The sequence below is a fragment of the Colius striatus genome, chromosome 1, assembly GCF_028858725.1.
Source record: "Colius striatus isolate bColStr4 chromosome 1, bColStr4.1.hap1, whole genome shotgun sequence".
Taxonomy (NCBI): Eukaryota; Metazoa; Chordata; class Aves; order Coliiformes; family Coliidae; genus Colius; species Colius striatus.
The window spans coordinates 186,406,400-186,428,076 of record NC_084759.1 but is presented as its reverse complement, the minus strand read 5'-3'; the positions used below and the strand labels follow the sequence as shown (position 1 = coordinate 186,428,076).

General features: G+C 35.5%; 1 protein-coding gene across 5 annotated transcripts; it reads right to left on the bottom strand.

Moving 5' to 3' along the window:
* Positions 1-5,950: 5,950 nt before the first annotated feature.
* MLC1 (modulator of VRAC current 1) lies at positions 5,951-19,902 on the bottom strand. Of its 5 annotated transcripts, XM_010210188.2 has the most exons (11): positions 19,723-19,902; positions 17,506-17,595; positions 15,413-15,466; positions 15,220-15,321; positions 13,188-13,289; positions 12,218-12,289; positions 11,575-11,691; positions 10,613-10,669; positions 9,523-9,645; positions 7,906-8,073; positions 5,951-6,025 (listed from the first exon to the last, which is right to left on the bottom strand). In XM_010210188.2, the coding sequence occupies exons 1-11, from the start codon at positions 19,900-19,902 to the stop codon at positions 5,951-5,953; spliced, it is 1,140 nt and encodes a 379-aa protein (XP_010208490.2). The 5 variants fall into 5 exon arrangements, with proteins under 5 accessions (XP_010208490.2, XP_061844894.1, XP_061844905.1 ...); XM_061988910.1 differs by lacking the exon at positions 10,613-10,669; XM_061988921.1 differs by lacking the exon at positions 15,220-15,321.
* Between the last annotated feature and the right edge of the window lie 1,775 nt (positions 19,903-21,677).

Below are 21,677 nucleotides of genomic sequence, written 5' to 3'. Positions count from 1 at the left end.
ATAAACTGAATAAGGAAATGTAGCTCTAAAATTTCTTCAAAACAAAGAATGATTTTGTGTTATTTGAGTAATTTGAGGTTTTTTAGGCAGATAAGGTTGAAGCATCACAGGTGTCCTGGTGGAACTCAGTGTAGTAGCAGACAGTATGGATTAGGTTGAAGTTTTAATGCTATCTATTTGCTTCCCATTTCAACCTTGAACTTCAGTATTTACACAATGTAATGTAATTCATTCTGATTCATTTTAACTGTCACATGAATTATTTTTCATAATATTTCTGTATTTTATATTTGTATAAATCTGTGCATGCATAGTTTTTATAATATAAAAATATTTTTATTGTTATGTAAAAATCATTCTGATTTTATGTAACCTCTAATATAAATCAGATGTTGGAAAGAACATAAAAATAAATGCAAAAACTTCAAGATGAACCATATTGAAATAGACTCTTTCCATAGACTTCAATGGAAATTGGCAAATAAGCAGCTGAACAACACAAATAATTTAAACCAGGATTGTTGGCAAAGACTACATTTACTCAGAATTAAGCCTGAGTCAGTCAAGGCCTTTGTCTAGAAAAACAAGTTTCAGTGCAGTTGATATTAATCCTGGATAGCTGTTAAATGGTGAGCCTGGGAACAAGCAAGAGTCAGTTACCATCCCTGCACTGTCAAAAGGGGCTAATAGGAAAGACAAGCTACATCCTATACAGACAATGTAGAGGTAGGAGGCACACTAGCAGCATGGAGTGAACACCCAATGCTGGGGCAACCTCTAGCAACTCGGCCCCTGCAGATGCACTTGGCCTCTTGCAGTTAACAGAAAACAGAGCTGGCAATACAGGAACACATTCCCAAGTTCCTTCTGGATGCACAAAGTCTGATGGTGAAAAGCACAAAACCGTGCAATTTGAAACAGCAAATCAAGGTATGCATATAGTGTTTTCACGCTCTTACTTTTCCCTTCAAGGACATACAGAGGGTAGGAATCCCTACAAACTCTGCATAACTAGGGTTTTGACTCCACGAATCACAATAACCAGAGGAGAAAAGAACTGGGCCTGTTTCAACCTAAACAGTCTGTCCTCTGAGGAAATGACCACTACCAAGTATCTATATAAAAGGTGTTTCTGGGATTAGGACCTACATCAAAATTTTTAAAAAGGGACAGCTAGGGGGGAAAAAAAAAATCATTTAAAAAAAATCAGTATCAGTTTCATCTTTTTTTCTCATCTTTACAAGACAAAGAAAAATAATTATAACCTGTACACTTTAAAAGTTTATAACTTCTGAAAGACCAAAATAGAATGGCTAAGTGGGAAATGTTAAAACAATACTCTGAGAAAAACTTCAGTAAGTATTACCTAAAAGGAAGTATGAAAAACAATTTTTGCTTATACTTGATGGTCAAAACTTGATATTAACAAAACACTGAGTAGAAAGTAATTAGCCAATGTAACCTGTTTTTCATGAGCACTTCTTTCTTCATTGCTTAAAGCTAGCAAGCATGGGTTTTCCTTCAGGTGGATCCATTGTAACACACTCAGCTCTGCCGTTGTTACTTCACTCACTGGCTGTTTTCTTTATAAATAGAGGGGTAGAAAAACAGTTTCTTTTGAAACAGCTCATTTTAGCATTAGACAGGTAACACCAGATAAGAGAGAAATATAATCCAAATCTCATCTTTCGAAGATCCTTTATCTATGATACTGTTCTACATAAAATGGATGATAGTAACATTTTCTTCTGTCAGTTTCTCCCTGAGGGACTTCCCACTCAGTAACAAACAAAAATACTTCTAACATTTGAAAAAACAAGGAAATTATTATAAAGTCAAATCAGTTGCCAGGGAAGCCTGACTACTTAAGTTTCTGAAACTAAGTTGGATTTCATTATTTTGATCTCATGGATTTTCTTCAGAAACAAAAAAACCACAAAACATGTAATTTTTTATTTGAGAAACTCCCTCAGCTCCAACTATAGTTGACAGCGTTCTGCACACAAACCAGCAGATTACATGTCTACAGTTGTAACTCCTGGTGTGGATTGTGTATAAATCTACTTTTTCAAATGGGGAATGGAGAAGAGAAGGAGCATATGACCAAGATAAAAGAGAGGCAAGTAAAGTGATAGGAAGGGACAAGGGAAGTACTAACAAAAGAAAAAAACTCTGTTGACATACCTCCAATGAGGCAGAGATCCAATTCTGTGTTCAGTTGGTATGAAGTCATATCCAAGATCTCAGAAGGCCACTAAGAGTTTGCAGTGTGCTACATTGGCTAAGTAGATCAGCAGGATTCTTTTTAAATATATCAATAAATGTTTTGCCAGTTTAATCAGATACCAAACATAGGCAGTACAAAGGAAGAGGCCAGAGGAGAAAACTCTTTTCAGCACAGAGTTAGATCAGCTCATTCACCTTGTAAAAATCTCCCCTTTCAACTGCTGGAAATAAACAGCTGGGGAGATCTAAAACATTCCCATCAACTTAAAACTGTCCACATAGAACATACATGTACATATAAAAACACATATGCACAGTCCATTCCACACAAACATTTCTGAATACAAAGAGAGGTCTTCATTCCTGTTGGGAGTAGGCAGTGTACTACTTCTTCCAAATCTCATATTCTAGTTGAGCACCTAAGGTATTTTAAGCCCAGGTTCACAACAGCAGCTTAGGTCCAACAGAACTAGAAACATACTTCTTTTCTAACTATTACTAGGCACATGTCACAGCATAAAAAGAGTACACAGAAATACCAAAGCTGAGACTTGATAAATTGGATCCTAACTGCAGTTTTCCTTCTCACCTGTCTGTTCTTACAAGGCAAATTCTTACTGCTAAAAACAATAAAAAATATATATACCAATAGTCAACTATGTGTTCTTGCCTCTGGTGAGATGCTGCAAGAAATGTGCCGGCAGGAGTAGAGTGGATTAAAAAGTGGTCTTAAAACTGCAATTTCCCCCTTCTGCTTTCCGAGCTAAATTAGTAGTTGAGGAAGGATTCATGCACCAGGTGCATTCAATTCTACTTTTTCAGAAGATGCTTCAGTCAGATTTGTCTGTTTATCTTACCTAGGGCTATTTTTTTTTTCCTTTTAAGCTAGGGCCCTAACTTCTGCTATAAGCTAAACAGTAGCTCATGGCAGCAATGGCAGGAAAGGGCACCCTCCACCTGGTTCAAAGTAGAAACCATTACAGTGTGGCACATACACTGTTATCTTACCAAGCTGACCACAGAGAAGCATATGCTTTTTGTCCCTTGAATAAGCTTCCCATCTGTGCTGTAGAAATAGATCATTTACCAGCACACCCTAATTAAAGCTATAAGCAATAAATATTTGTTCTGTGTCAAACAGCAACAGACAAAAGCACTTGGCAAAAAAGGGCTGATAGCAGCAGGGGCCACAGGCAGTGTTGCTTTGAATTACAAAAATATTCACCCACAAGTTGAGCTTTCTTCACCCACAGTTAAGCTTTCTCTGCCTGAGAAAGAATTTTCATGTCAGCAGCCAGCCCTGCATTAATTACAGTTTTAAATGCCTGGCTCTTACCTCCCCAATTTTCCTTCTTGCATGGGATAAGAAACTTCGACCTCCAGAGCAGTATCCACCATGGGGCTCCTAGTTTAACAGGTATATAAACACAGCCCTGGCACCTGGTAGATTGTGCAGTCCCCAATGTGCTGAACAAGGCAGGAAGGGAGCTGGGGCCAGGCAGAGAGCCCAGGGTGTTCATCTTCACTGGAAAGCAGACGCTGACAACTTCTTTTTTATTTCTATCTATTCCTTACCCTTGTTAATCTAAGAAGACTAAAAAAACCTCAAATGCTGTCACACATGTCAACTGCTATGAGGGTGAACTAAAATTCTAAATTAATCATTCTATTTAGCCTATTTATTTTTCCTCTTTCATAATATAAATGCTATTTCCTTCACCTCTTAATAAAATAATTCAGTTCCTCAAAAGAAGGGTAAATATTCCTATTTTGTCCCATCAGTAGGCTCTCCCTAGCCACTCCTGACAGCAAAACAAAAATCAGTAGCTGTTTAAAAGGTTGTTACAGTGCCTTGTCAGTACAAATGTTTTGCAGAAAAAAAATTCCTTCAGGTGTGCAACTTCCCACTGATTTATTTTCCAACCAAAGTCAGTAGTAGAAGTAATATCTAGTTACAGTTAACGCTCTGGATAACCAAAGCCAATCATCTGACAGAAAAGATATAGATGATCTCTTGAAGATACAGATTCAGTTAAACAAAAGACATGTGTCTTACAACATAAAAGAAAACAAATCATTAAGATACATTCACACTATTCTATGTCTTGTTCTAGCTTTTTGCTGTACAGTGATCCATGATCACTGTAGATCCAACCATTTACAGTCTTTGTCATTTCAATCCATGCATTAGATTTAGAAAGCTATTTGAATGCTTATTTTTAGGTAGACCTGTCACTATTCCTTTGTGATTTTCAAAACAGTAACTGAAAGCTAACTTTTTCTATTTATAAAAATGGTAAGATTGCAGCAAATATATTATTATCTACCCTGTTGAGTGAATGTTCACACAAGAACCACCAGTAGAGGCATGAGATCGGGCAATATTTAAGGAAACAGTAGCTGCATCCTCTGGCTGTAGATGTATTAGCCCAGACCAAAACCACACACTATTTTCAGTGAACAGAGAGGTCACTGTATCCATGCTCTCAATAAGCACTGCTCTGAATTTTAAAGAGTATTCTTTATGTATTAAAATGCCATCATAATTGCCAGCTTTAAAAAAAAAAATCAGAAGACATGGCAGCTTATCTGAAAGAGTCCACACGTTTGTCTTTCTTTGTACACACCTTTTATCTCTACTTGCCCTCACCAAAAGCAAAGAGGTAAACTTTACAGCATGCTGTGGATAGATGATCTGGGTTATTTCAGACTAAAAAAAGAATGAACTTCAAAGTCTAGAAATTCTAAAAATAAAAATCAATAAAACAATAAAAACAGAAAAAGCATACGAAACACTGCAGCTGTCTCCCTAGTTCCACCAAAAAGCCTGTTAACACAGAAATTCTTACAGTGTTCAAGATCTACATGATCGTACACATTGCCTTGGAGGAAAAGGCAATCTGTGTGGGGGATATTCCATGTTTAGGGGCAGCTCGGTTCTGTAAGTTTTAAAGGTAGTTAGGAAAATAAATAAATTGAAAATAATACACCTAAAAATAGATTTTCACATGTGAAAAAAACTCTTTTAATATAAGTAAATATTTCCTGGGTTTTGGCTAATTGCTTCTGTTTGATATTTATTTTGTTTTGACTAGAACATTTTGTGCTTGGCCATGTAGAAAAAGCCCCTTCCCCCTGTAACAGTCCAGAAAAGGAAGTTTAATGGGAAAGAGGATTTCTTTTTCACCTCTCCAATTAGAATGTCAACCCACATTCTTGAGTTTCCACATAATAAAGACTTTTATTTATATAAAAGCAATGAGATGCAAAACAACTTTACAACTCCTACAAAAGTGAAGTATAAGCAAAAACATCAATTATGACTTGTACTCATAACTTTACAAAAGCATTTATCAGTTACATTGACTGCATAACTGCAGTTATAACCATCTGTTGCAACTATATGAAGCCTACTACATTTTGTCATGTTTTACTTTGCAATTAGCATAAATCCTTATGACACTACCTTTTTTCTAAAGGTATCTTCTAAAGCAACACTAGGACACAGATACCAACAGAAAAGGCAGATATGTTAACAAAATCATTGATATATGTCCAAATTATTATAAAGACACATTATTTACTGTGTTATTCCTTGGATCCTAATGCTGTAACTAAATTGCTGTTTATAAACTCAAAAGTTTTTAAGCCATAATTCAAACAGTTGGTTTACTGTATTGGATTGTACTGCACTGTCTGCATTTGCACATTTGCAGAATCCAAACTACTGAGCCATCTGCACCACAACTGCTTTCCAGGCCTTGTCTTTGTCAAAATCCTTTAAGGTATTATTGGAAACCTAAAAATAAACAAATTTCAGACAAATGGAAACATTAAACAATGCTTTGGTTAAAAACTGAAGTTCAAGAAAATAAATACCTGAGTGAATCCAGGTGAATGTAAACATCAATAGTTACAGTCACATCTATTAAAATATTCTATACATTGTAAATTGTACAATTTTGCATATTCTATAGTATATCTTTTGTATAAAATAGAATAGTGCAAAATTTATAATACTTGAGATATTTGTGTAAAATTGGCCACATTTCTACTTTAGATGTTACTTAGGACAGTTTTTCAAGACTCTTGCCAAAATGTGACAGAAAGCCCTAGCACCTAATCTCTAAACACAGAGCCACAAGTAGCCCCTGCAGTGCAAGTGAGGCAACATTTATCTACATAAATGCAAGCAGGCTAAGGCCTTACCTAAGAATAGACTTCTGAGAAGCCAAAACGACCTATAACTTCACCTGTAACATTATTATGTTATTCATGTTTTTAAATACTAAAAGGTAAGGAAAAAGTTGTTGCTTTCTGGACAAAGTGCTCCTTTTAGCATTTAATTTGCATCCAACTTCTCAGTGGCTCACAAACTAGGAATACTAATGTAAATAATATTCTGAATAGATCTGCCTAGCCAGGCCAGGACTTATGCTCCACAGCGTGACTTGCAGCACTGGAGGTGCAGCTGTGCTTCAGCTTTTATACAGAACGTAACTCTCAGAACACAGACTTAGAAAATAAGCAACCTATGCTGAATGCCATCAGAAACCCGAGTGGACACAACTCACAGCTTCTACTTTCCATTACCACTTGTATAATGACTTGACTGAGTTTCATTCCTGCTCCAAATGAAGGAGTTACTCTCTCCTAGCATTGAAGGATACAGTATCTTGCTCTGTACAGCAGAGGTGAGAAAAGCCCAAAAGCTACAGTGCTGTGCTAGGAGATAGATGTAGTTAACCTATGGAGGCTGAAGTAATATGGATTACCCCAGTCCCTGAAATAGCATTCTAGCCTCGAATCACTACAGGAAAAGTGGTAACAGTAATACTGACACCACCAAGCTCTAAAAAAAGTAAGTGCCAAATCTGCATCTGGAAGGACAGCTTGAACACTGTAAGTGCAGGAGGGAAATGGAGAGAAATACCAACGCTGATCTTTATCACCAACTTTAGCAGTAGTTAAGACATGGAGAGACCTGGGATTCCCAGCACTCTCCTACTGCACACTACTTCATACTGTGCAGCACAGGTAGCCACTCAATAAGCTTGCCCATTCTTGTACCTATGTTCCAGGTTCTTAAGTCTTCTCATTTGTAGTTTATGAGACTTTAGAGAACTAAGCTTAGTAAAAAAATCACTCCCCCAGATCAGGCCTTGGAAAGATACAACTGTATCAAGTACTCTCATTCCACAGCCCCAAACTTCTTGCACTGAAAGGGTTAAATCCACCCTTTTCCTAAGACAGCTATCGCATTATCAGAACATAGTGATGCAAGACCCATCATCTTTCCTGTAACTTAGTTCTGACATACAAACAGTAATTAAGGACCTGCATCCTGTGGAGGAGAGTAGGACTATCATTCTATCTTAGTACAACAATGAAACCCCATCTATAACTGAGAGCCCATAATATTGGGGGTTTTACCCTTCCAACTTTTTTTCTCTTAAGAGGACTTGTCACAGACTTAAAGATGTTGTGTCTATCACGCCCCAGTTACCATTCAACTAGCAAAATATTACCTCTTTATTACAAAATTCACTACTGCATTTAACACCTTACAGTTTTACAGAACAGTTTTTAATTGTAATCTGAATTAAGCAACGTCAAAAACTACCAAAAAATATGTTAAGTACAGATTTTTTTAATTTTACAATGGGCATAAATACATACCTCTGTTGTTCTGTATTCCTGTTTTTTAACCTGTGATGCTGCCCATGACGAATCTTGTAGTTTCATTTTTGTCTTGTAATTTACACACTGTATTACAGTGCTAATAGTAAGGCATGCCTGAATTAGCAGCATCAACATCAGAAGTAACAGAAGTACATCATAAGATTGCTGAAAATAGACATGAATATGTTGTTAACTACTCAATAAAATATTTTCCACCATTCCCACCCCAATATTCTTGAGATGTGTAACTAGATTTCATTTTTTAACTCAAATTAGAATTTACAGTTTATTTCAGCATGAAGCATCGATTAAAATTCAGGTGCCAGGGACTGCTCAAAAACAGATCAATAAGTTTTAACAAAATGTTAATTTGGCAAATGATCTTTTAGTCTAGAAACAGAACATAATCGAGGAAACCATCCTCTAAAATACAGAGTCTGACTTCTGTCTGTGACTTGAGCGATGTCACAGCTGGGCCTGGGCCTTGCTGACTCTGACCTTGTCCTGAGTGACTTTGAACCTGCCTCACCACTATGGACTTGTTTGGCAGTCACTGAACTAGCAGCTGAACCTGGTTACCATGGCTGGACCCACATTGGTTATCTTTTTTGGGCTGCTGGAGGATTCCACTCCTGGTCAATAAGGTCACTGTCCTTCCCTGCCTTGCTGTCACCTTCCACTCCATTGTTCACCCTCCTTTGCAGAGCAGCCCACTCTTGCTGCACTGAGACACAAAGTTGCATAAAAATGTAAGAAATGCTCTGCAAGGTCACACCAGCTGTCTGGACAGTCAAGTTCTGAAGTGTTTCCAACATGAGCAACAGAAAAAGCTACTTAAAGAGAATATGGAAGCCTCGATTGCTTCCTGAGGTGCAACCTCACAGTAATCATAGAACCATAGAATGATAGCCCCTCCAATACCACAACAGCATCGCATACTCAAAAGCTGGTTCTCAGTCCCAAAGATTTCAGTTTAAGAAATATTTTCCCTCACTTCTTCAAAAATTACAAGACTAGTTCAGCAGAAGTGGGTACAAAAAGTCAAGATTCTTATTGACACTATTTTAATCCAAATAAATGGTTCTTTGAACATCGTCATATCTTGCTAAACGCTTGGATGGTAAAGCCCTAGAAAGCTCTTCAGTAAGATACTGGTAGCACTTTACATTGAAATGTTTTAAGATTTTCCAATTTTTTTTTCTTCTCTGCCCCAGTCCGGGCTTTGAATGACTCGAGGTGTAAGTTTACAATCCCAACTGTTGGTAGACATCCTATGAAACAGGAAAATGTATCCTTCAAGTAAACCTGGAGTCTTTAATTTACATACTACATATTTATAAAAAACCCAAGGAAACCAGCATATTACATATTATTTTTACTGAATCTTTAGAATAATGTCCTATTTTTAAAAAAAAAATGTAATTCCAAGGCCACAATACACTTAACATACTTAAAATGATATCATTAGTTAAATAAGACTTTCAGAATAACTTCTGTAACATTTTATTAAGTCTTTATAATGTAGTATCTTGTCTTCTTATACTTCCTAATTCATTCTTGTGTTACTATTGTAACACAAAGATGTTAATTTTTCAATGCCATAAACATACTTACTTCAACAGCAGGTGGATAATTTCTGAAGATGTCAACAACTCGCATGATACTGAAGGTTAAGTACGCAGACGCAGTAAACAGCAATGGAGAGGTAACACTGCTAATGGCGATCAGGACCTCAACCTAAAAAGTAAGATAATGAATGTCACATAACAGTAAAAACAAGTCAATAGATTGGATTGTGAGCTATATGTCCCTGTGAAACAAGGACAACACAAGTGTGTAAAAGCGTGTAAGATTACACAAGACAAATGTTTCATGGAAATGCAGATGCAAGCTTTGAATAAATTAAGTTTCTTAGCCAAAACACTATCATTTTGTAAAACATTTTTGATTTAATATAGATGATGGAGGTTTTGTTTGATTTTTAAAGTGCCTTTCATATGCAGATAGAGGAAGAAATGACCAATTTTAGAGAGCTAGTAGAAAAGTATCATTTATTCTTCAGGTTGTATGAAATAATGAGAATTAACAGCAGATATTTATTGCCATACAGGCAGACAAGTTTTCATTCAATCATCAACCCTACAAGACCAAATTGTGACTTCAGTTGTTGTTATACATCATTACTGACTTATATAGAGTTGTATGACTACAACTTAGAACAGATGTTTGAAAGAGGTTGGGACAGTCAAGGAATAAACACACTCTACTAAATACTCTTAGTTCTTGTTGCTAGTCATGCAGAGGAGGAATTTGTTTAAAATAGGTTCTAACACCTAATTTTTTTGTTTTAGAAACCACAACTTATAATCAAAACAGAGATGTCAGCACAGAAGCATGAAAGCAGTTCTGGGCATACCATATGTGGGATGTCATTTTCCTACAGTAATATCCATTCCCAAGGAAGCAGTGAAAAAAACCCCAACCAACAGTCCTTTGAATTGTTTTCTAGAATAGGTGGAATTAAGTCTCAAAGACCTATTTCTTTTCAGCAATATCAGCTTACACTCATGCTACACATTTCTGTCACACTTTGTAGAAGTAGCTAAAAACAAGTGAATAAATAGAACTAGTGCCACTATCACAGTCAGGCTTTCTTAGAATTATTCCACTCTAATGACAAAATTCAAGAATTTTACACACTTACCAGACATTTACTTGGATATTCAGCAGCTACATGACTTGCAATAGCACTTGGGAAACACTAAACAAAAAAAAGCATAACAAAATAAATATCCACCTACTTGAAAACTAAAGAGATTACATCTGAGTTAGTGATTACCACAAACCACATCTCAAATTTCCAGAAAAGGCAAAACTGTATAGACTTATGATAGTATTAAGAATCAGTCACGTGGAGAATAAAACTAAATTGTTTTACTTCATGAGTGTCATGTATTAAATCTATACATACTGAAATACGACTATCTCAAAACTTAGAAGACATAGAAACTTTCTACATAAAAATCTAATGAACCCTACTGAACTTTGTGATTTCTGAATGCTGGGAAACTTGTTTATGATCTTTTTCCGCTTCATGCTGAGGGATTTTCCAGGCACAGGAGCCATAGATAAACCTAATGTTCATTGTCCTCTTTCTCAACAAGTTCAATTTATAGCAAGCAGGGTAGCAGAGCATCACTTATGAATCCACTGCTCCTCGGCACAGGATGTTATTAGCAACAACGGTTACCAATCACAGTCTCAGACTTTTAAGACAGTTAAGGCTGACAGGCTAAAGATGACGGCTCAAAGGATTCTGCAACACTGAAACTAAACTCATGTTTTATTTTGCAGCCTAAATACTCTAAAACCTTGGATTTGTTTGACCAAACACTTAGCTTTTAATACTCTTATTACTCATTTCCATTTTACTGAATTGAGGACTGAAAATGTATCAGAACTTTTTATAAGAACCGAACTATTGTACACCAAAACAGAACAAGTACATTGCATTAATATAGTAAGTATATTGAAGATTTAATTCATTTATGAAGCAGCAATTACCAACTACTATTAGGGCCAAATAAATATTCCATCAGGGAGAGAATAATTAAAGGAAAAAAAATTAAAATACATTAAGAGTTCCTTAATTTTGCCACTACTTACTGCAACTAAGATCCAAAAGAATGTTACTGAAAGATATGGACCTGAGACTAGAACATCCATATTCAAAGCAATTATTCCACCAAATACTGCTGAAATTCCAATAATCACCTCAATTACCTAAAACAAAAAACAGGATACAAAATTATTAACAGTGCATTTGAACACCAAGTGTCCTATTTGCATACAGAAAGGAAAAAAGTGCATTTCTGCTATTAGCTCTGCATGAAGTCAGTATTTTTCAGATATAAAATGTGGCAAAACTCCAGCTGGTTTCAGTGAAAACAAGATAAGCTTCATTATACATATTTATGTTCTTATTTGATTTATTTATTCCCCTGAACAACAGTCCAGTTTATGCTATTTATCATTAGGTCATTAATATATTACATATATTGAAGATTTAATTCATTTACTAAGCAGCAATTGCTGACTTAAGTCATTAAGTAGTCTTCTTACTATTACACATGAAAAGTATCATTTATTTTGTAATAATCTAAAAGGAAATATTTTAAAGTATATCTCTCACTTTTGTCTTTATTCTTGCAGCTCTTACCTACACTGATCTCCTGGCTTTAAAGAGCTTAGCACTTAACAAGATGAATGAACAAATTGATTTAATGAAAGAAAACAATGCTTTTCTTACTGAATAAGATTTCAGAATTCGAGTAGGAAAGCTGACATTGCTCGAAATGATGGTACTATCATATGCAGTATTCTAGAGGGGAACAAAAAAATTATGTTAAAAAAAATACACAAAGCAATACATTTCTTTCTAATATTCAGTACAACCTGTTGGAGACCCTAACAAAGGTATGCAATGTCTGTTTGGGCCATAAGAGCTGACAGTGACATGCCACAGTGTTCACCAGTGGCACACCACATCATTCACATTTAAAATAAATGAGGCAGTCCCAGATTAACTGTTATAAACCACTACGCAACAATGAAATGTGGTCATCTTGTCTCCCCTTTACAGCTTCAAAATACATACCTTCTTCCTGAGCCTTCAGGCTATACTGAAGGAGGACAGTACACTACACAACTTTATCTAGCAAGCAACATTTTTACTGATCTGGCACAGCACACGTGCTTTATTATCACCAAAAAGAAGTACTATTGTAGAAAAATGAGGGCAGGATTTGTGACAGCACTTGTGACTAAAGAAAATTTTATAGCTCCAAACCCTGCAGGCAATATTCATTGTCCAGATACCACCAAAGTGGCACACGTGATGAATGCTTTCTCCACCTCAGGCTTCAAAAGGGCGATGCTTGCACATTTGCAAGTCACAGTACTCTCATGATTCATACATTAAGCTTTGCTCTATACAGAACAGAAACATTTGCCATGCCTGTTCATAAGACATTCAAACAACTCAGTGATGAATAATTGCAACAGGTCATTTTGCAGAGGGGCCACTGCACTCTCGGAGAAGGCTATTACTGTTTAGTAACATTATTCTATTTATTGCTCACGTCTAGTTTTACCATGTAATAAGAAGTTATATACTGGAGTTGCCACACTTGTCAATGTGTGTAATATAGGAAATGTATGTAATATAGGAAAAATAGATTTTTAAACAACAAAGACTTTTAATCCTTAATAATACCTACTTTGTTTCTCATACAGCAGTCTTCAGTAGACCTAGCTGAAATGATCACAGTAGTTGCCATGAAGATTTCCAGCAGAATAAGTAGAATTAAGTTGAAATTTATCTGTCAGTAAAATCCCAGACATAAATAAGTTACATCTTGCACATTAAAAATAAAGGAGGGGGTGGAATCTAGAAGGATCCAGCAGACTCTGTTTTCTGTGACATTTAGACGTATCTGTTAATTAGATACCTCGTTAATCATTTTTCTTGGTTCCTAACGAATCTCTAGGACAATAGTTAGTGTGCTCATAGTACTGAAAATGCCTAACCTAAGAAACATTTGTGGGAATATTCTGCCTGAAGATTTTATCACTGTCTTCCAGATGAGTACTTAATGACAAGGCGCTGATTTCTGGGCACATTTCTACTTGAAGAATTTTTCATGTGAAGTCAGAACACTGCAGCAAATCACAAAAGACTCATAGGAAGAGAAAGAGGACAGACAATAGCAAGCCTGACTAGCCAAAGGGCTAAGGCAATCCACTGAGGGGGCAAGGAGGAAGGAGGGCCACAAGCTCTCAGACCCTATGCTGCAATTCAAATGATGCAATACAATGTCTAATGCTGAATGAAAACACAATCCAAAGAACCGGGCCTAGAATCCAAGCTCTGTGCTCTACCTAGCACTAGCAGAGCATCAATGAAGGCTCTTCATGGTTTTGTAATTCTTGCAGGTCTAAGAGACTACAAAAGCATGGATTCTGCCATTCTTCCTGCCATTGTTCATCTTCAAGAGACAAATAAGTGAATGTAATATTCAACATTTCTCTTTGGTTACCTGTCTTCTCATGAAAAGAGTTAGATACCTACTCTACATGGGCTGAATTACTTTCTAGAGGCATGCAAGTCAGGCAGTGAAGAACTCCTCCTCTTGTCTTCAAAAGCACGGTTTTTCCACTGGCAAGCCAAGAAAACACTTGGTGGCTACATCAGGCCATTGGGCAAGGTACCAACAGTTTAGGAAGAGCTTGTGTATAGGCAGCATTCAGAACCTACACAACTGGAATAAACCATTATTCAATGTCTTAGAACAGAACTATATTGCTCCCCTATGTCAGACCTGCTATGTAGATGATCAAATCTCAGTTTTTCCCTCACACGTATCTTGCAGTACTTGTGTTTTGGAAAAGATCACATGTGGCTGGTCTGAGAGGCTTTTGGGGGCACTGAAACTCATCCCTTGCAGGAAATCGTAACTGTGTCTCACAGTACCCAAAAGACTGTAGAGTTGTAATAGAGCCACAAACAGCAATAAACATCAGAGTCGTAAGCTTCTAGAGAAAGTGCTGGCATGAAAAATAAAGACATTATTTGGCAAAAAGAAGAGGGGTCAAACATGTGGCCTGTAGAACAATTTAATTCAGCCTGTAAATCCACATCAAGTGCAGTGGAGACTAAATCTACAAGTTCAAGTAACTACACTTCTATCTTTCCAGTGTATTTTTTCTGAAATGGTATGTCTAGAATATCAGATAAGGCCTTCCACTCATAAAATTTGTCCAATACTCCTAGATCAAAATAAAAATCTCTTATCACTAGTTTTGAAGTTCAAGTGGTTTTGTTTGCTTTATTTTTTGAACAGAAATACAACTAAAGCTAGAAAGAAGTACCGTTTTATACCATCTGTAACAATGGGAAATTCAATGTTAAATTCCTAATCACCACAGAAAATTCTCTCCAGATCTACCACTCTACATAAAATCTACCACCAGATGTCAAAAACTAAGTAAGCTGTGTTCCTAATCCTCTTCCACAACTAAGGAACTCGCAAATGCGTGTAGTAGAAAGTAGATTAGCACTACCTTAACTCAATTTGCTCTGAGCCTGCACCAGGTCTTAAAAACGTGGTTCACTGAAACTGTATGAAAGTGCTGAACTAATTTCAAGATCAAATTATTTGAAGTTTAACATAGTTGCTGAAATGCATACTTTTAAAATAATTTAAGATTAGGATATGTTCATATTTACTAGTAATTGTTGTAGTAACTTACATTTATAGCTGATGGATTGAGGACAAGTTTGCAGCCAAACCAAATTAAACAAGTTGTTGTAACAGCAAATGTAGAGACGAACAGAATCTGAAAATTTGGTATCTGAAAAACAGGTTTATGATGGGTTTCTCTCTCATTTTAAACACAGATGAAAAAAATATATATATCCTTGCCAATAAAACCTTATACTTACCACGTTAATTTTATTCCTTGCTATAGCAAAGCTCACAACTGCTGAAGGAATGCACTGGGAAAATTGAAAGAGAAAACTAGTGGGATATTCTGCACAAAGAATTTTGTATATATTTCTATACACGTATTTTATTTTGTCAAAGTTCGTATTTTAGTTAAACAAATAGAAGACTAAAAACTCAGAGGAAAGTCTGCTACTCTTGTCTGAGCTTATTAATTAAAATCAGTATTTTAGGATTAGAAGAGGTTTAAATATGTCTTTCATATCACTCACTTTTGACTAGGTACCCAGCACAATGTGATGAGTAAAGGAAAGGAATAAAGTCTTTCATAAGGCACTTCATGCCCTTGTTAGTTAATTCTGGAAGGCTTGAGATCCTTCAGAAGTAAAAGAACAACACTGCTAATCCTAAACTGGGCCTCCACATACTTTTACACAGAGAAAGTCATGGTTGTGTAAGCTAAAATTTGGCCAGTCTCAACACATTCCAGATTAAATTTGTTAAAATTGATCTGTTAATTTAAATTATACTTCAAGAACTGTGCCTGGGATCTCCTATGTTCAGTAGGAACTGTGTTTCTATACTTAAGGGCAGAGCTAAATGGAAAGATCACGTGTAAGTGAAAAGTTTCAAAAAGTAATTTCTCTTTGTCTTACCTGTTCCCCACCACAATAGATATAGTACCATTACAGATCCAACTGTATTTTACACAAGTACATAATTTTACAAATACAAATAAGCAAAATAAAAATATACTCAACGAAAATTACTGAAAATGATTCCATGTTAAATAATGCATTTCTTTACTCATTATGTTTTACACATCCAAGCGCTGATGGCTTACTAATGGAACCACATTAATATGGATTAACATGAATTTAAAATTCTTAGCAGCACATCCTTTACACCAAAGTGGAATGTGTTTAACAGAATTAAAACATCCTTTTACATCCTGGACACTATAGAGTCTCTAGAACACTACATGACTAAGTTTAGGCAACTGAATTCTATTACTAGTAAAAAGAGTTAAAAAGGTTTATAGAGCAAATTCAGTTTTTGCTAAGATGGACAGTTGGTGAGCAATTGGCTATATACAGCTCTCCAGGCTCTTCCAACCACATTGACTCCATTATATGTGGCAAGAGCTGTAATACTTTACTCAGACATCCAAAAGTACACATCTTTACCCATAAGCAAGCCATCAAAACCCATTGTGATAACATTCTCTATCTACCAGATATTTCAAAATTCTCAATAAATTCGAAGTTCATAAAGATTTTAGGTAGAAAAAGAAACATATCAGTAACTGTTTACATATCAAATGAGACATTAACTTCAAAACCTGCTTCAACTTTATTCTAACACCTCAGAGTAGAAGCACAAGCAACAATTCATTCACAGAGCAATTCCTGGGACTTGTTTAAAATAAAGCATCAGTCTTGTACCTAACTTAGAACAAATCTGCAAGTCAAGTTGTAAAAATAACAATGACAGAACAGAATTCCGTCCTGAACAAAACTGGTACATCAGACTCCTGCACATATTTCTAGAGTGTAGATTAAGCACATATAATACAGTAAAAAAAAAAAAGTTCCTAAAACTATAGCAAAAAAATAGTGGACTGTGGAAAATGTCAGACTCTAATGCATATTTTACTAATAAAACAATACTCAAGAGAACTTTAGTTTGCTTCAATATTGAACATTATGGCAAAATAAACTGAAGAAGTAATACTTTGAAATACAATCTGAAACATATTCAAATTGCATTTAAGCAGGAAACTCCCCATATAAATAACAATGCACATTTTCTTAAAATTAAGCAGAAAAAAACCGGTCACGCAGATAACTACTGCATGCCAGTGGGGAGCTGGTTACTGAAAATGGTAGTGCAAAACAGTTGTCTTTATGACAACAGTTATTCCCTTAACCATGGGAGGAAAACCCATTGAATGAACTGTTAAATGAAAATAAATCTTCAATGAAGAAAGTTAGTAGTAACAAGAGAGCATAAAAGACAATAAACCCACGAAAAATTATTTATTATTGATTTTGCTGTCAAACAGCCACAGCAAATAATTAGGAATGCTTACTGAACCTGCTGCACAACGTAAATAATCCATTTCAGATGGAAAAATATTTCCCAGATAGAGTGAAAATCCAGAAGTAATAAGGAGGCATGTCTGCAAAGCAACAAAAAAGATAAATCAATATGAATAAAACTGTTTTTAAAAGGCAACTAGCCTGATAGAAATCACCAATCCCTTTCAAATTAAGTTACTCATGAACATTTAATAACGTGGTCTTTGTGCGAGTAATTTTGAAGAAAAATATCAAAACATGCTGAAGAAGAGAGTTCTGAAGATGTTTTGCTGGTTACTAAGACTTAATAGTGAACAATATCATCATGGTTAGATCAAACATTGTGCCCTGACCTGGTAAATAGCTAATAAAATACTCAAGAGGTAATTGTAGTGTTCAGTCATAAAAATGTTTCAGAAACCTCAACTAAGCCTTTACTTTGCATTCTCTGCTTGGTTCAACCAACATTCATTATGTATATGGGCAGCTGAGCAGTTACCAACTAGAACACAGTAACAAAAATCATATTTGGCTACACTGGTGAAGTTGCTTCCACCTCTATTCTGGCCTCCCTCCAAACTCTCTTTCTGCTTCAGTCCTGTGGCATACTCAGAAATCTAGCCACCTGTTCCCTTGTTAATATTTTGTTTATTTCAGAATTATCAAAGTTACACTCAACAATAAATGATCAGTGTATTATACTAACATTTTTCCTGTGCTTGTTGTTCCTCTGAGTAGGCATTTCCTCAAAAGGGATGGGGAAGATGAGCGATATAATGGCTCTTTGGTCTTATTTGGTCATTTTTTTCATATTACAAAATTATAGGGGTCTATAAAAAGGTCTTGTCAAAAAACGACAGACAATAAGGATAGTGTATAAGCACACACACAGAGAATGCTGGCAGAGTTGAGGAACAGCATTTATGGAACACAGCTTGAAATTGCGCTTGAAACACATTGAATCGCTCCCGCACAGGAGCGGCCACTTCCATGTCATGCTACAGTTTGCAGCTGCTCCCTGAAGAAGACGGTTCTGTTCACCGGGACTTTTGTTGCCCAGCAAACAGACTTTCTTTTCTGTACACTGACATTCAGAAGACTTGAGAGAGATTAACTAACACAATACATGGGAGAAAAATCTAATTGGAATTTAGTGGATTAGTTTATTAATAAAATTGCATTTTCATCTAGTCATAAAATTCATGCTTCTTGATAATATTATTTCAGCAAATGATCATTAAACACTAGTATCTTAAATTATTCAAAACCATGCAGTAAAAAAGAGAAATGTAATTAAAGACATTTGTCCTCCTTGTCAATTAAGTTTGAGAAAATTTTATGCAAAGAAAGCCAGCTCTTCTTTTGCCCTTTCTTTACATAACAGTACATCTGAAAGGAAATCCAAGTTTTGCAGATTGTCAGAAAATAACAAATGTTCATCTGTTTCCACAAAAATAAGGCAATACTTTTATTCACTGTGCAAAAACAAGTTATTACCACATTAACAGTGAAACATTTTTAGCTTGTAACAAAAATTAGTCTTCAAAACACACAAGCTGACAGAACAAGATCAAATTATATTTGATATAATGGCCTTCAATTAACTTGTCTCTGAATGTGAGGTAGCATATGATGTACACGCAAGATCAGTGTACTATGATACTAGCAATGACACAAAAAATCAAATCACTGTGATATTCACGTAAGAAACAAGTATACACCTCACCACATGAGGATTCTACCAAATAACTACATGACTATTGAACTGTGAAAGATTAATGTGGTAATTAAACATGATATATATATATTTTAATGTCAAAATACTATCATTGCAAGTAAAGTACTTCTAACAATTAAAAGTATGATAAAGGACTGCATAGGATCAGAACATTTTACATCCTTTACAAAAAGGCATTGCTTATGCTTATGGGCTGATATCTCCCACCATCACATTTATTCTCACTTTATACTACATAATTTATTAATAAAGATAAAAAACAGCATTCATGTAGCATCTTTGATTAGTGCAGAATCATTCAAATAATAAGATTAGTCAATTAAGGACTACATGTTTAACTTACTAAATGTATTCTTTTCTTTACAAATATTTCTATTCCATGCTATTGGTGATGAAATTCTGAGTCCCCAGAAAATGTGAAGCAGAAGAGATAACAGGGCACTGAGACCTCACCTACATTTTTAATGTTTGTGTCATTTAAAGTACTTACACCCATCAGCAAAGAAAAGATCCATGTTCTGTAACTAAAGCAAGGATGCAGTCTCTTTGATAGTTGAAGATCACTGGATTTGATATCTGGTATATAATTTCCATTCTCTTGTTTTCCACGCTCTAAGGTTGGCATCCTGTCATAGCTGAATTCTTCTCTGTAACCTTCTTCCCTGGTCATAACACTTCACAAGAGCAATTAAATGATAAAAAAATCAAATGCAAATGATGAAGAAAGGCCAAAAATATAATTTAGTTCCTTCACGTACTCAGGTCAGTGCTGAACTAGGTTTTTGTCTACCTAAGAAATAATAAATAAAAGCAGTATTTATTATTGAGCTGTATTTACATTTCAAAACATCTAAACATTCTAACAACCTGCACAAAAACATTACATCCTACAACCACAGTTCATAACAATACAGTATAAATGCCAACAAAATCAAAGTTTATGTATCAATGATTTTGTTATGTATCTTTTATTTCAACATCTAAGAACCATTTTTACAGGCATTTAGTTTGAGGATTATTCTGTAACCAAAGCTTTTTTATTTTCTTTTTTTAGAAATCCAGAATAGAAAACATATTTTAAATATGTTTAGATATTAACTTTTAATTGAATTTAACTCTTCTTATCTGGTATATAGAGTGACAGACTTCATTACGAGTCTGATGAACTCACATACTCACCCTAACTCAGCTACAGCAAGCTGTTTCTAATTTAGCCAGTATCAACCATTTCTATTGTTCACTTAGCCCTGTTTTGTTCATCTGATTGCTTGCCAATCTGATCAAAAACCTTGAGGAGTATCTTATATTAGGATTAACTTGCTGCAGATTTTTCAACAGTTACAAACCTTCATACTTACCTTAGACTGAAAAGTTAACTGTCAGTTTAAAACAGCCTTGTGAACACAGCTGCCTGTACACTTTGTGATATTCGCACCGTTCAGTGAGTCATGCCGTCTTTGAAAAGTTCTCCCTTACACTTTGGCTTTCAACAACATCTATTCAGATACAGAACAAAAGCACAGCAAAAAACTTCAGTTAAGCCAGGGAACAGGAAAATGCCTCCTGAATTTTAATTAACAGAACACACTAGAAAGTGACTGTACTACATTCTCATAGGGCTGCTTCCAAATCACATCAACAAATTAAAAGTTTCAATTCTCTTTTTTGTCTATGTACTACCCCTTACCTGGCATCTTAAATAAAATCTTACTCATAGATTACCAGTTTTAGTTATTATAATAGGCAGTGATAAAAATATTCAACAATCTAGTTCTTGTTTCAAATGAGCAAAAGCTACTTAACAGTGCAGTACTCTCCTGGAATAAATTACAGATATAAATTCAAGCAATCAAATATCCCAACAAGTTGGGAAATTAGAAAGTTAGAGGTTAGAAATCTATCAAGAATATTACTTTCACTGTAGAACTCTTTATTCTCTATGAACCCCAGATTTCCAGTGTTCAGCTAAACCCTGATCACATCACTCATGCTGACATTCATATTTACAGCACACCATGACTAAACAACATATTATAAATCTAGCAGGCAGCAGTGACATGCAATGGCCAGCGTACATTGGACCCAGTCCTCCTGCTTATTAGGCAATGAAAAAGAATGCTTTTATCTTGAAGATGTTGGCACCTTGACAGCTACAGCAATGACAGGGTCTTTTGTCTAAACTTTAAACACTCTTGTAACCAAGACACAATTAAATCTTCAGTACTCTGAAGGGCATCACCTTTAAAGAATGCTAGAAAAACTTTAGAATAGCACTTTTCAATTTCTATGGGCTGTAGATTTTGCTCTTCTCATGTCAGCCAACACTGAAAGAATATTAATATGTTACAGTTGTTTTAATAGGCAGAAACATGGAAATTAATGCTCTGTACACATCACTACACAGCTGTAAAACTGTTACAAAAGGGGGGGGAAAGAGATTGTGTA

Coding starts and splice junctions, on each gene's coding strand:
- MLC1 (XM_010210188.2), bottom strand. CDS start 19,902: ATGACCAGGGAAGAAGGTTACAGAGAAGAATTCAGCTATGACAGGATG. Junction 15,322..15,412: donor CAAGGAATAAAATTAACGTG/GTAAGTATAAGG, acceptor CCTGTTTTTCAG/ATACCAAATTTTCAGATTCT. Junction 11,692..12,217: donor GAATTCTGAAATCTTATTCA/GTAAGAAAAGCA, acceptor TTTTTGTTTTAG/GTAATTGAGGTGATTATTGG.